Source organism: Canis lupus, unplaced genomic scaffold (assembly GCF_011100685.1).
Source record: "Canis lupus familiaris isolate Mischka breed German Shepherd unplaced genomic scaffold, alternate assembly UU_Cfam_GSD_1.0 chrUn_S1367H1548, whole genome shotgun sequence".
In the NCBI taxonomy this organism is placed as follows: Eukaryota; Metazoa; Chordata; class Mammalia; order Carnivora; family Canidae; genus Canis; species Canis lupus.
This window is the reverse complement of record NW_023330195.1, coordinates 7,885-22,795: the sequence shown is the minus strand read 5'-3', so window position 1 is coordinate 22,795 and position 14,911 is coordinate 7,885. Positions and strand designations below refer to the sequence as shown.

The 14,911-nt window shown below is 41.0% G+C and overlaps 1 protein-coding gene across 1 annotated transcript; it reads right to left on the bottom strand.

Annotated features, from left to right (window-relative positions):
* Positions 1 to 8: 8 nt before the first annotated feature.
* Positions 9 to 13,021, bottom strand: LOC119878284 (zinc finger protein 512; the record flags this gene model as incomplete). Its single annotated transcript, XM_038588941.1, has 10 exons — positions 12,834 to 13,021; positions 12,100 to 12,195; positions 11,717 to 11,800; positions 10,954 to 11,078; positions 9,953 to 10,039; positions 9,437 to 9,538; positions 8,662 to 8,829; positions 7,473 to 7,667; positions 1,197 to 1,298; positions 9 to 71 (listed from the first exon to the last, which is right to left on the bottom strand). Coding segments are annotated over exons 1-10 (1,068 nt in total), but the record flags the coding sequence as incomplete, so codon positions are not given.
* Between the last annotated feature and the right edge of the window lie 1,890 nt (positions 13,022 to 14,911).

The window sequence follows — 14,911 nt, the reverse complement described above, 5'->3', positions numbered from 1 at the left end:
TTACAAACCAAGGTACAAGAGCCCAGGTGAGCTTTAAGGCCTGATACACTACTGTAGACCGCTTCACAACCCTGAAAAAGAGAAGAAGAAATCCATGAAAACTATAGCAAACCGCATCCTTCTCTTAGCAACCTGGCCATTTATTTACACTGACCAGCCCTACATTTGGAGGAAGAAGCCCAATAAATCACGTTACAAACCAAACAGGAAAAAAATTCACACACAAGCCACAAAAGCAAAAAAGAAAAACCAAAGAAAGGTTTAAAAACAAATGGTGAACAAGTTGTTGAGAAAGCTTAAGATATTCTCTTCCCTGCTACTTTTTCTCTGACACTCTGAGAAACAGAAAATTGCAGTTAGATATTTTTTTAAAATCTGCCTTCTTGGGATCCCTGGGTGGCGCAGCGGTTTGGCGCCTGCCTTTGGCCCAGGGCGCGATCCTGGAGACCCGGGATTGAATCCCACGTCAGGCTCCCGGTGCATGGAGCCTGCTTCTCCCTCTGCCTGTGTCTCTGCCTCTCTCTCTCTCTCTGTGACTATCATAAATAAATAAAATTTTTTAAAAAATTAAAAAAAAAATCTGCCTTCTTCAGTACAAAGGTGTCTCCTATTTCTTGTGTATTTGCTTCTTCCCATAGTTCTGCATATATGGTTGTGGTAGAGTAGAAGATGGCTGGAAATTCTCTGCCACTCTTTCCTGCAAGAAGTGGAGGCTACTTACCCTCCCTTTGAATCTGGGTGAACCCTGTAATTCCTCTGACCAATAGAATCCCATGAAATGATGTTGAACAAATTCTGAAGCTAGGCCTTAAGAGATCTGCGGCTTCGTGTTCCTGGGATACTCTGAAAAGTCAGTTGCCATGTGCCCTGCTGGTAACCCACTACACCCTGATGGAGAGAGGCCATGTGGACAGCCGAGCTCCCAGCTCAATTGGCTGCACAGAAGCCATCTTGGACATCAGGTCCCATCTGAGCTTGCAGCTAAATACAACCCACGAATGATCCCACTTGATGCCACGTACGACAGGAGAATGTTCTTTGAGCCCTGGCAGAATTACTGATTTATAGAATTCTGAACAAATAAAATAACTGAGGTTTTAAGCCACTGAGGTTCATGTACTTCATCATGACGGAATAAATAACTGAAACAGCAGTTTGATAAACATTTACGGAATAAAAAAATGAGAAAGAACCACCTGGTTAGGGCACTGAATGCGATGGTATTTCTTGATATCTGACTTCCATTTGTGTAGCACTTCCTGGCTGAAGGTAGGCAGCCCAGGGCGAGTATATTTTAACTATGAGACAAGAAATATTTTATTGGAGGAACCCAACTTCCAACCAAAATACCCCAAAAGTTTCACACCCAACTCTTCAGGTTATGTAATTCTGGAGTTCGACAAGCATCCTTTCACGTGCAAAAAAACTGTAGTAGGTATGAGCCTTTAAGTACAAATTTACCCAACACTGGTAAGTATAATTTTCTATAATTTAATCTTAGAATAGTTTGATTTTTAACAGAGGGCAGGAGATTTTCAGATATGGCACTTCATCTATAGTTTGAAAAAGCTACTGACAGAGCATTTATACAGCTAAAACACTTGTTACAAAAAAAACCCCCAGGGATACAAATATGTACTACATGTAAATTATACTTATTATTGTATACTTAAACACAGGGTACATACATACACGCACATATATAATACATTTGATAGAAATATATGTAAATTGGGAAAAGGCTAGAAGGTTATAAATGAACACGTTAACAGTAGTCATCTCTGGGTGGTGGAATTTTGAGTGGTTTTAATGTCTGTTCCCTGCTCCTCTGCATTTCTCCTTTTTCTTCAGAAGTGTCACGTTAATTCTGGGTATTTTTAAATTCAAACACAAACACTGAGATTCAATCTAAAAATGTGAAACATTTTAAAACAAAATGTGAAAATAAAAGATGTGAGAGAACTCAGGGGATGGAATACACTATCTTTCCTGATACTGCCTGAGAGAGAATTAACTATTCCTCGCACTTGCCTTCATGTGCTTTGACACAGGTTAGTCTCTTCGCAGAAGTACCGCGCTAACGATTGCGCGCGACTGGAGCTCCAGGTTAGTCTCTTCTTAAAACAACAACTGTAGTTTCCAGAAAAGAGACAGCTGGCACTTGGAGAGACAGTTCTCACAAAGCCCACCACAAGTAATAGCTATGTTTCCAGTGAGAAAACAATCCTCCTGCTTGAAAAATTTAGTATCTGAAACAGATACTGAGATAGAAAAACAGAGCCAAAGCCCATAGAGGTCAGGGGAAGTAAGGAAGTCACCTTCAGGAAACGCTGACAAATCTATAAAAGCAATCAGAGCACAGAGCTGGCTTCATTTGTAAGTACCTCCTCTCCTCTGCAGCTAGTGTATATGGGACCATCTAAAATCCTTTTATAGCGGGGCAGCCCGGTGGCTCAGCGGTTTGGCGCCACCTTCAGCCAAGGGCCTGATCCTGGAGACCTGGGATCCACTCCCATGTCAGGCTCCCTGCGTGGAGCCTGCTTCTCCCTCTGCCTGTGTCTCTGGTTCTCTCTCTCTCTCTCTCTCTCTCTCTGTGTGTGTCTCTCATGAGGAAATAAATAAAATCTTTAAATAATAAAATAAAATCCTTTTATAGTGATAGCAGAATATTTACATAAGCTATTATATTCATAAACTATCATATTTATGCAGAAATGAGAATAATCTATGAGCACATATGGAGTGATTTCTAGGACAGACTTTTAAGTGAAATAAAGCAAAACACAAAAAAGCATCTATGTAAGAAAGAAAGAATATAAGAAAATATGCATTATCTGGTTATCCATCCCATAAAAATATAAGAAGGATAAACCAGAAACTACTGAGCATGATTCTCTTTGCAGGGAGCAGGGTGGGAACGGGATGGAAATAGAAGGGTATTAGGAATGGGACAGCTGGGAAGAGGGCAGTAGCCCTTCTCTAAGAAGACTTTTGGTACAGGTCTGACTTTTAGAACCACGGCAATGTTTCACATACTCCCAAGATAAATTACTCATTTCAATTAAATGGGATGTAGGGGGAACCCAAAATGTAGTAAGAGTAACACATGAAGCTAATGATGATAAATGAGAAACCAAATGAAGTGAGGAAGGAGCCAATCTAAGTAACTGTAAAATAGTACTTTGACTATATACTGTAAGGCTAAAGATTAAAAGAACTATAACAAATATTGTTCTCTAGGTAGTAAATCTGTTTTTACAGGGGTATGGGTTAACAATTGTGAAACTAGGTTATACTAGAACTAAGCAAGTAAGTAAATATATTGTACACTATGAGAGGTCTCTCACTGTTGGAGAAAGAAGTTAGAAATAAGCACAGAGGAAGGCAAGAATGAAACTTGTGTTGGATTGGAATTGAAGGTATCATGGCCTTAAATCTGTACACTGATACCCAGACAGACATGAACACAGAGGGGAGCGAGTGAGTAGCTCAGTCAGTTACGCATCCGACTCTTGATGTTGGCGCAGGACATGATCTCAGGGTCATGGGATCAAGCCCACGTCAGGCTCTGCACTCAGCATGGAGTCTGCTTATCCTTCTCCCTCTGCTCCCCCCTGCTCTCTCTTTCTCTTCTCTCTCTCTCTCTCCCTTAAATAAATGGATAAATAAAATCTTTTTAAAAAAGAACAGAGTGTGTGCATGTATCCATGAATATACATATAGATCCTAGCTCTATCCACTAAGAGGGCCCAGAAACAATGACACCCTAGCAGGAATGAGTACACCTAGCATTCAAATCTTGGTTTTTAAATATATTCTCCAATAAAAGAAATCAGGATTCCTTAGAGAAATGGTTGATTCCAGCTCTGGGACAGGGAATATATGAGATGACCCTATAGCATCTCGAGGTGTCAAAACAAAAAAAAAGGGCTCAAAAAATGATAGAAGCATTTCAAAAAGACATAGGAACCCACTTGGAAGAGCTCTTGATGACCAAATCTGAGACAATTTGAGCTATAAATTGAACAACAATAATAGCACTGGATGATAATGCTACAATAAATATCCATGAGTCCATATGGATATAAACAGATTAATAGAATAAAAGGACATATCAAAAAAAAAGGACATATCTTTCTCACAGTAGAATTCCAATTAATAACTATGGAAAAAATAATGGAAACACTAACCATCATTAGGCAAACCACCATAATAATAATTATAATTATTGCAGACAAGAATCACTGATGGATGCTATGGTAAGTGGGCAGAAGTATGATAAGACACAAACTAGTTGCATACTGTCAATCTCCCCCCAAAATATTCACTAATTACAGGGGGGGGAAATATAATTTTGCCTTGGAGAAAATTGGGCAACACCCTCATCAAGTGATCAAAGTTATCAGTAAAAAGACACACCAATATCATATACCTCCTGATACGGTGTAACACTGTGGTATTCTTGACAAAAACATGTAACCCTCAATCCAATCTCAAGAAAACACTAGACAAATCCATATGAGGGATATTCTACAAAATAACCAGCCCGTCCTCTTCAAAAGTGTAAAAAACACAGAAAAACAAACAACAACAAAAAGCCAGAAGAATTATAACAGATGAGACGAGACGAAGAAGCCACGGTAAAGAGAATTAAATGTGGGATCCTGGTGGGATCATGTGATGGGATCCTATGCTATCGGTTACGGAAGATGTTGACATTACAGGAAGTCTGGTGAAAAGCATATGGAAATTCTGTACTAATTCTGCAATGGCTGTAAATCTAAAATTATTTCCAAATAAAATGGTTTCTTCTAAAAGAAATATTTATTTGTGAGATAAAAAATATTTATTGGCCTCTGCCCTCAGCTCCTGTTAGTAATTAGTCTTTGAACCTGGTTCCCAACAGGGAGCTCTTAAAACACCTAAATTCCTAACTAATACCAGTATTTGACACAAAGCTCACAAATCCCTTGGAAAAGGAGTAACTTTTATTCTACTGAGGCAATTCTTGGTGGGCCCCTTGGGAGGGGCTAGCCACCAGAAAGACCAAGCCATGATTTGAAGTTTGGCACTTTCAGACCAATTCCCCATTCTCTGGAAAGGCAAAGGGACTAGAAATGGAGTTAATCAATCGTGCCTATGTGATGAAACCTCCCTAAAAATCCCAAAATTATGGGGTTCAAATAGCTTCCTCAGAACATATATATGGCCAAGAGGGTGATGCACCCCCAACTCCACAGGGCCAGGAGCTCCTACTGTGCTTGGGACTCTTCCAGACCTCACTCTATATAAATTTCTTCATCTGATTTTTCATCTGTAGGTTTTATTATATTCTTTATAACAAACCAGTAAATGTGTTTCCCTGAGTTCTGTGAGCCATTCTAGCAAATTACCAAAACCAAGGATGGGGTTATAGGAACCCCAATTTATAGCTAATCGCTCAGAAGCACAGGTGGCAAACTGAGACTTGCGATTGGCATCTGAAATTGGAGCAGTCCTGTGGGACTGAGCCCTTAACTTGTAGGATCTGCCACCAACTCCAGATAGATAATGTCGAACTGAATTATTTGTAGGATGCCCAGGTGGTGATAGAAAATTGGTCTGTATGGGACAAACCCACACATCTGATGTCAAAGCTTAAGTGTGTAGTAGCGTGAGAGGAAAGGAAAACACAAGAGCTTTTCCTAGACAATATTGCTTGTGTTTGCATCAAGAAACACTGGCAGGGAAAAAAAATAGATAAAGAAAAGAAACATTGGCAGGACACAGAAATCTTGAGAATGGTTAACCATGGAGACAAGACAACAAGGATGGGGTGAGAGTGAGATACCTCAATGTTAATCATCATTTTGACTTTAATGACAACAATGTATAATCTATTCAAACAAATTAATATCTTATCTTATCTTTTTTATTTTATTTTATTTTATTTTATTTTATTTTATTTTATTTTATTTTATTTTATTGGGGAGGGGCACATGGAAAGGAAGAGAATCTTACGCAGGCTCCATGCCCGGTGCAAACCTGACATGGGGCTCACTCAATCTCACAACCCTGAGATCATGACCTGAGCCGAAATCAAGAGCTGGACACTTAAGAATGAACCACCCAGATTCCCCTGAATTTTTAGTTTAAAAAATCAAAATAATTCCCTTTGTCTACACAATGTCGAAACAAAACAGATGATTTTAGTAAAGTAGCTGCTAGATAAGACTATCAAAACTTATCAATGAGCTAACAAATACTTATGTTAAATTCCCTATGACAGACCATGCACAGATGAGACTATAATATCACAATGTACTTACCAATGTATAAAATTCACATTTAAACCGAATTTAGATAACCATATACTTTAGCCTGTGGCAGGAAATAGCAATAAGTCTGAAACAAGACAGGATGCCTTGATATTCAATTACTCCTTGGACTGATTTTTAGGCCAAATAAGAGGTATCAACTTCTGAAATTTGACAAATTTTCATATAAATTATGACATTCCCCTCACATGAGTGAAAGCCCTAGGCCAAATCTAAACTATTCTTCTCCATACCATGGAGAGTAATAGGTCCTTAGCTCTAATCTTAATCCTTACTGTATATCCTCCAAGCTCTCGAATGACTACTCCCATTAAGTCATATACCCCTTGTCTCCTCTTGGCCAAATAATGTTCCTCTGGTCTTTGATCTGTTTTACACCAAAGGCTTCCAGGGGCACCTGGGTGGCTCAGCCCTTTGAGCGTCCGCCTTCAGCTCAGGTCAAGATCCCAGAGTCCTGGAATTGAGCCCCACATTGGGCTCCCTGCTCAGTGGAGAGCCTGCTTCTCCCTTCTCCCTCTGCTGTTCCCCCTGCTTGTGCTCTCTCACTCTCTGTCAAATACATAAATGATTTAAACAAAAAACAAACGAACAAAAAACCCCAAAGGCTTCCAAGCTGGGTTCTGTACCACTCACAAGTACACTTGGAACCATGGAGGTAATGATAAAAGTATCAAGGAGAAGGCCAAGTAGACAAGGCTTTGGGCTCACTACCTCTAGTTATTTGGAGTGACTCCATTTTCAGTTATTTCACATACTGGTGTTTTAGATAAGCTTTCATTTGGAAAAAAGAGTGCGTGGGGAGAGGAGTTCTGTGGCTAGAAAAACAAATGGAAAGCATTAACTAAATATAGACTCCCACATGTGAACTAACAAAGTGGAAACATGCTGGGCAACAACTAAGCAAAAGACTAATCTGGGAATTCTGGTTCCCTCGGGAAGTAGACCAGAAATAATGGGGTTCCTTAAGAAACTTCTGGAACAGACTGTCTCTCTAGGACCCACATGAATCCAAACACTGAAAGTGGATTAAACATATCCCATCTCTAAAAATAAAGAAGCAAAATATCATTTATCATGTACTCAAGTGCATTTACTTTTCCGTACATAAGCACAGTATTAGACATGGTTCTAAGTTAATACAAGTTTCTACTTTACCTTCCGATCATCAGGTACCAAATCCTGAAGCACCTTCCTCTTAGGCCATTCCTTGGCCAGTTCAGCAGAAGCCAGCTCCTGCAGGTGGTACACAGCTATCTTGGCAGAACGCCTCTGAACTCGACCCCCACTCTTTGGCTCCAGGCTCATCTCTTTTAAGCACTCTGACTGTCCTGACTCTGGAAAGAATGAGATCTGCAAGAATGAGACATAGCAAAACACAGGCCTGAGAAGTGGGGTTCATTAAGAGCCAATGATTAAAAGCTATCCCTCCTGCTCTAAGTACCAAAGCTATTTACTTGCTTGCTTTCCATTAGCATAAAGCTCCACCACCTTAATGCATATTTTATTGGAAAAAAGAAAAAACTTCTTAGGATAAAATCTGTTCCTTCAATAAGCGAAGTAGTTAAGGGTCAAGACATAGCCATGTGCAAAGACATGAACCTCAATCCATATCTCATAGTACATATAAGAAGTAACTGAAAATGAATCAAATATAAACCATATTACTCTAAAATTTCTAGAAGAAACCAAAGAAGGAAATTTATGTCATGCTGAGTGTGATGGTTTTTTGATGTGTTACCCTGACTAGGCCACAGTCACCAGTTATTCAATCAAACGCTAATCTACACGCTGATGTGAAGGTACTTTGTAGATCTAATTTTTAAAAGCATATCTATAGGGACAGAAAATAGATCAGTGGTCAAATCCTTCTATATCTTGACTGTGGTGGGGACTATACAACTGTATGGATTTGTCAAAACTCTTATAAACTGTACACTAAAAAATGGGACCATTGATTTACCTTGAAAAAAAAAAAAAAAACAGGAGTGGGGCAAGCCTAGAAATCAAGAAAAAAAAAGTCAAAACAAAACAATGGGGATAGAAGACGAGCTGGACAGAGAATTCCACAAAATTTCTAGCTAAAGGGGAATGCCTTACGCTTTAAAAATATAATAATGAGTTTACTTCTGCACAGATTATACAGTGAACTTTGATTTCTCTAACCTAATTATGTTCAAAAGGCAGAAATTAGAGAACCAAGGAAAAACACGAAAGAGAAAACAAAAGCATTCAAAGATTAAAAAGGGATACAAATGAGGAACCAAAGATGTATGGGAGGATGTAAGGTAAGTAGTCACCACAAAATAGATCCCCAAACAGGGTCTGGAAAGTAATCAGTACTCACAGGCCCATGCTCTGACCTCAGGTGATACGCAAGTCCAGCCTTCGATTTATATGGCTTTCCACAGTGGTGACATTTCAGGGTCATCTCCTCCAGCTCTGCAGCCCCTTTGCCACATTTTCTGACATGGTACAGATATCCCATGATGCTGGTGAAGCTACTAGAACAGCTCTGAATACAGGAGAGAGGCCTGAACTATAATCTTACATCTTTTGACGTGATTTCTCAATTTCTAAACAGCCACAAAGGACTCAACCACCACACAGATCCTCTGATATCGCTAGACCCTCTCCAACATCTCCCATTTGCACAACCCTTCCTTGTCCCTTGTCCCTGCCCTAACAGCTGTCCTGTCTACCACCAAGAGTCATGTTCAATCAGTTGAGTCGGCATTCAGTAAACTAGCACTGTCCGTCTCCTCCGTGGCAAAGCGTCCTCTCTGGTCTGTGACTCAACTGCACCCCAGTAGCAAACACCCAGCAATGCCAAAGCTCCTCACAAGGAGACTGCTAGGAGCCTTTTCATCACACTGAAGAAAGATGGTCAAGAAACACCTCCAACAAAGGGAAAGGGGAGAAAAATAAGTTTGTGGAGATGAGAAAGAAAATAAAGAACTATTAATGAATTCAAAACACCTGGAAAAGCAGGAGCCACTCTTATGCTGTAAGGTGACACAGACAAGGTCTACAAGAGAGAAGGAGGAGAAATGGAAGAAAGTAACAGAAAGACATTGACTCAAGACTCCAGGCCGAAGGAGGTGCTGTCCCTGGGCTCTTACCTCACGCATGCACCTGAGCTTTCCCAGTCTCTTTAGAACCGTTCGGAGCCGTTCCCTCTCACTTGGCTCGTCTATTTCATCTCCAGCCGCCTTCAAAATGGGCTAGAAAGCAAGAGAAGCAGACAAGAAGATGATTCACAGGAAAGACAGATACAGAAAAAAATTATATCATAGGAGAATCAAGGACTGGACTAGCACCTAAGCCGATGCCCATGAAGCTTAGTTATCTGACTCCCGGCTTTCTCCATCTTCTCCTAGACAGACAAGGAAGCAAATGCAATGCAAATAAGAGTTCAGAGGCTCTATCTTCCAGGAGATGAACCCTTGAGGCTAACCAAAACACACAAATACCCACCAAGGATTTCATTTTGTGTAACTCTTCTATCGAAAGGGTGTTTTTAGACCCCTATAAAGCCCCAGAACCTAGGCACCTCCGCTGGGTTATCCACACTTATCTGTGTAAAGACATCCAAACACCAACCACACAGGCTCATACGGTACCGAAGATACTCTTACCAAGCTATTATGATTTGCCATGACGTGATACTTCATCCCTGCCAGTGAACGAAGCTGTTTCCCACAATGATGACAAGTAAACATTTCCTACGAGGAAGAAAGACTGCTCAGTGCCAGGCTGTTCAACGGAGAAACAGAATGTTACAAAATCCTACTCAGAAGCTCTTGTCTGTATCTCCCTCATTTCCCAAACTCAACAGTCAATGAATCTCAAAATCCCACAACCTCAGTGTCATGTCCTCAAGGGTAAAGAAGTAAACTGCAACGCATTTTTAAAGTAGCAAGAATTACCATTTACTAAGTGTCAATTATTTGTGGAGTGATGGGATGGGCACTTAGCACATATTCTTTCTTTCTTAACCTCTCTGGGACTACACAAAATAATTTTTTCTCTATTGTTTTTTAAGATTTTATTTATTTGCTCATGAGAGAGAGAGCAGAGACGCAGGCAGAGGGAGAAGCAGGCTCCATGCAGGGAGCCCCCCACATGGGACTCGATCCAGGTCTCCAGGATCACGCCCTAGGCAAGGCAATGCTAAACTGCTGAGCCACCCGGGTACCCTTTCTCTCTCTTTTTTTAATCTTTTTTTTTTTTTTTTAATTTATTTTATTTTATTTATGATAGTCACAGAGAGAGAGAGAGGCAGAGACACAGGCAGAGGGAGAAGCAGGCTCCATGCACCGGGAGCCCGATGTGGATTCGATCCCGGGTCTCCAGGATCGCGCCCTGGGCCAAAGGCAGGCGCCAAACCGCTGCGCCACCCAGGGATCCTTCTCTCTCTTTTTTAAATGAGAAAACCAAGGCCCACATTTGAAAAGCTAAACGACAGTGAGTGGCTGAGTGAAGATTCAAACCCAAGTCTGTCAGACTCAAAAGCTTAGGTTTTCCTTATAACACAATGCTGCTTTTTCTCCTGTGTAATCAGTATACCTGACGGCGAAAGATGTCTAAGGTATGGGAAAAGATCACAACCATCACAAAATGCCACAAAATCTCTAACCTGTTTGCACGTCTCCATGTGTTTCTTTAAGCCCTCTATTGTCTTCCTCCCTACCGCCTGGCAGGTAGGACAGGAGACACTGCCTTTATCCACGATTTCTAAGTACCATTGTTCCTCCAAACTGCCTACAAAGGAGAAAAAGGAACACCCCATAATCTTCACAATTCTCTGGACAGGAAAAGCAAATCCTGAAGCTTAGTAAAAGTATCATAAAATGGTTTCCCCCCCTTCCTGGGGAAAAGAACCTTGCTGCAGATGATTTCTACAGATAATCTGTTTTCAGACAATCAGGAGTTTCTGAAACTCCTACTTCGTTCCCCATGATAAAAACCATCTAAGAACCACTCAAAAGCTCTAAGCGCCTGTTTTTTCTAGCTTTATTGAGGTACGACTGACAATGGGCAACATTTTCCTAGCAGCATCTAACAGCGGGATCCGAGATATATAGCAAGCCACAGGTGTGCTTGAGACTTTGTGAAGTGTTTTTATCCCATTTAGTCTCCTCGAAAATTCTGACTGCCTTCATTACCCCTATGGAGAGCAAGGAAACTGAAGCTTGCAGAAGTTAACTAGAGGGCAGCAGGCCAGAAAGCTAATTAAGAGCCAAACTTCAACAAGTGTCTGACTGGTTTCCAAACTCATGCCCTTAAGAACTGCCTCCTTAAAGAAACCCTGCTACATCATTCCTTTAATACCACCACCACCGCCGCCACCACCAAGAGTGTGAGCACTAGGTACCCAATGCGTCCAGCAGAAAACATACCTGCTGCATAAACTGGTGGTTCCTTCCGAATACGACGAGCCTGGGATTTGGGATTAGGTTGAGTTTTAGGCCGTTGCTTCCTCCCTGACGCAAGACAGAAACTTGAAGCCTAACATATCACCTTGCTACCCCTTCTCTACTACCAAAATCTCTTCCCTCCTCTTCCCAATACCCTGTGCCCCACTCCCTCAACCAACTGACCCTCTTAAGTTGTAACAGAAAAAAACAACAGGTAAGGTCAGGACGGAAGCCATTCCTTGCCAAAAAATCAAAAGGCTCACTAGGGTTCCAAGGGTCAAAACCTAAGGGCTTTCTCTCTTTCACCTCTAAGGAATAAAGCCCAGGCACCGAAGGAAAGAGAATGAGCCACACTACTCCCTTACCATAAAGCTTATGCTTCTTCTGAGGAAATTCTCGATAATCTTCATCTTCTTCCTGCCTGGGTTTCCTTTTTCCTTTGGTTGATATTCCACCAGACCCTGAAATACCAGAGGAAAACAAACAAAACCCTCAGTATGGCTTCCAAGTGAACATCTTGGCCTGCCTTCAAAACATCACTCACAAGACCACCACAGAGAAAGCTCACGAGCGAGCACAGGCCTCACAGAGGTGCTGTGACATTTTTAGGGAGTTGGTAAAACTTCACCAACTTACACAACCTCCCCTTTTCCCTTTTCACTATTCTCCATCCCAAGTGATCAATTGTTCCCTATGAATAATAAGAGCCTGAAGGCAGTGTCCTTTCTTTGGTCTTGAATCGAGGCTCACACTGAAGAAGAATTGTTCCAGGAAAAGGGCTGCTCAGGACCCTTGACACCATGCCCACCAAGACAACTGTACCTAGAATCACCCTAAGCATCGACAGAGGATCAAACTGGAACAGTGGGAAAGAGATCCAAATCATTTTTAGGGGACAGGCTGACACTGGTCTAACCTACAGGACTAAGATTAGCAGAATTTCACTCTAAGATAGAAGGACAGTTCACAAAGCTGATAGTATGTGGCAGCCTAACACAAATGTGAGAAACACATACGTGATACTTAATACTTTAAGAGCCATTTACAACAGCTCCCTGGGGAGTACTCTGCCTTTGAAACATGACAGAGATACTGATACCTTCGACACGGGAAGCAACAGCTGGCTTGACCCTTCTCATCTTCATCCAGTAGGTAGATTTTCGGAAGGATGGTGGAAAATCACTCACTGGCTCACATGAAGAGGCAGATGATGAGCCGCTTAAGGAGTCATCGTGAGGGATAGTGTACTGGAAACTATTATCCTTTATGGAGCACTGCGGCCTGCTATTAATATGACATAGATATATATAGATATATAGATATTATACCACAAAGGAGGATCTAGAGTTAAGTTCCTTTAATTATTTATATCCTCAGAAGACAAGTTGGTTATCTATGCAAAAACTAAGAAACTTCATAATAAAAACAGAATTGAGATTGTAATCTAACAAATACAATCGTTGATCAAATGCAGTATATAAAATTATTATACTTCATTATAATGAGAAAGCAGTCCATTCATGATTATTCTGCAGCCCATATAGGCATTCTGTCCTAGGTTGATCAAAGAAAAGAAAGAAGTCAAGGTAATATGTGTTCTATGTGTTCTATGACCCTTCAGAAGAGCTCCTGGATCTGGAACCAGGTATGTTCAGGCCTCCCTATTTCTCTGACAGAAGCACAGTAACTAAATAGTATCCCTGAGACTACAGGAGGAAAAGAACCGTTTGTGGGGCCCTCGTTTGACCCATCTTCCCTCTACCTTAGCCTTCTCCCTAAACCTGGTGTCACAGTTATCCTGTCTCACTTAGGCAACATGATTCTTAGCTCCCATAGTTCAGGGAACACTGCTACCTTGTCTGAGGTAAGCCAGATCCAAATTTTCAAATCTAAGACCAGTAACTATGTAGTTAACAGACATTATTAACTACAAAGTGTCTTCTAGGTGGTTCAGAATGCACAGAAGAGCAGCAGTTCTCAAAGTATTGTCCAAGGACCTCGAGACATTCCCTTTTCCAGCTAAAGATCTGTGTAAGGCCTGTGTTAGGTCTATGGTTTAGAACGGTCACTCTGAATGCTATATGGAAGATGAAAAGAAAAAAAAAAAAGGAAGATGGCCCATGGAGGAAGAGTGAATAAAGGAAGAGGGGTTAACAGTACAGGGAAGAGGTAAAAGGACTTGAACGAGAGTTTGGTAGTATAGGTAAGTTGGCAGATTCAAGATAACACGTTAGAGGTAGACCAGATAAGAATCACATAGAGGTTTGTGGTAGGAAGGAGTTGGAAGTAACACAGATGACCTTTCTTAAGAAAATCTATACATAAAATGTGATATATGCCTGTTATGGAATAGTATGTAGTTGTTGGAAGCAACAAACTTTCTCTTTTTTTAAAGATTTTATTTATTTATTCATGAGAGACACAGAAAGAGAGAGAGGCAGAAACATAGGTAGAGGGAGAAGCAGACTCCCTTCAAGGAGCCCAATGCGAGACTCGATCCCTGAATCCCAGGATCACACCCTGAGCCATCCACGCATCCCAGCAACAAACCTTTTCTATACATAAGACATGAACATAACTGAAAAGCATACTGGTGAATGAAAATTAGAAAACAAGGATGCCTGGGTGGCACAGCTCATTAAGCATCTGACTCAGATTTGGCACAGGCCCTGACCTCAGGGCTGTTAGATCGAGCCCTGAGTCAGACTCACTGCTCAGTGCTGAATCAGCTCGAGACTCTCTCTCCCTCTCCCTGTGCCCTCTACCCTGAGCATGTACACACATGCACGCTCTCTCTCTCCAAAAATAAATAAATCATTAGAAGAAAAAGGAAAAAGTAATAGAACAAGATTTAACTTCAATGTGGTAAATTAAAAACTAGTATACATGTAAACAACACTAGCTACTTTACAAGGATTCATAAATATTGGACAAATATCAAACTCGCTAACACCGTTGTCTTTGAAAGGGAATGGAAATAAAGAAAACAAAATACTAGGGACTGCTGATGTCAGTATGCTATGAACAGGGAAGAATGATTTTCAGTTCTTTGCACATGAGATCCAAAATTACAAAAAAGTTTAATACAGTGAAGTTATCATTCTGCCGCAGTGCATAAGGCCACTACGACCCATCCCTCCTGCTGATCACAACTGAAAATCCTCGACTCCGAAAAGT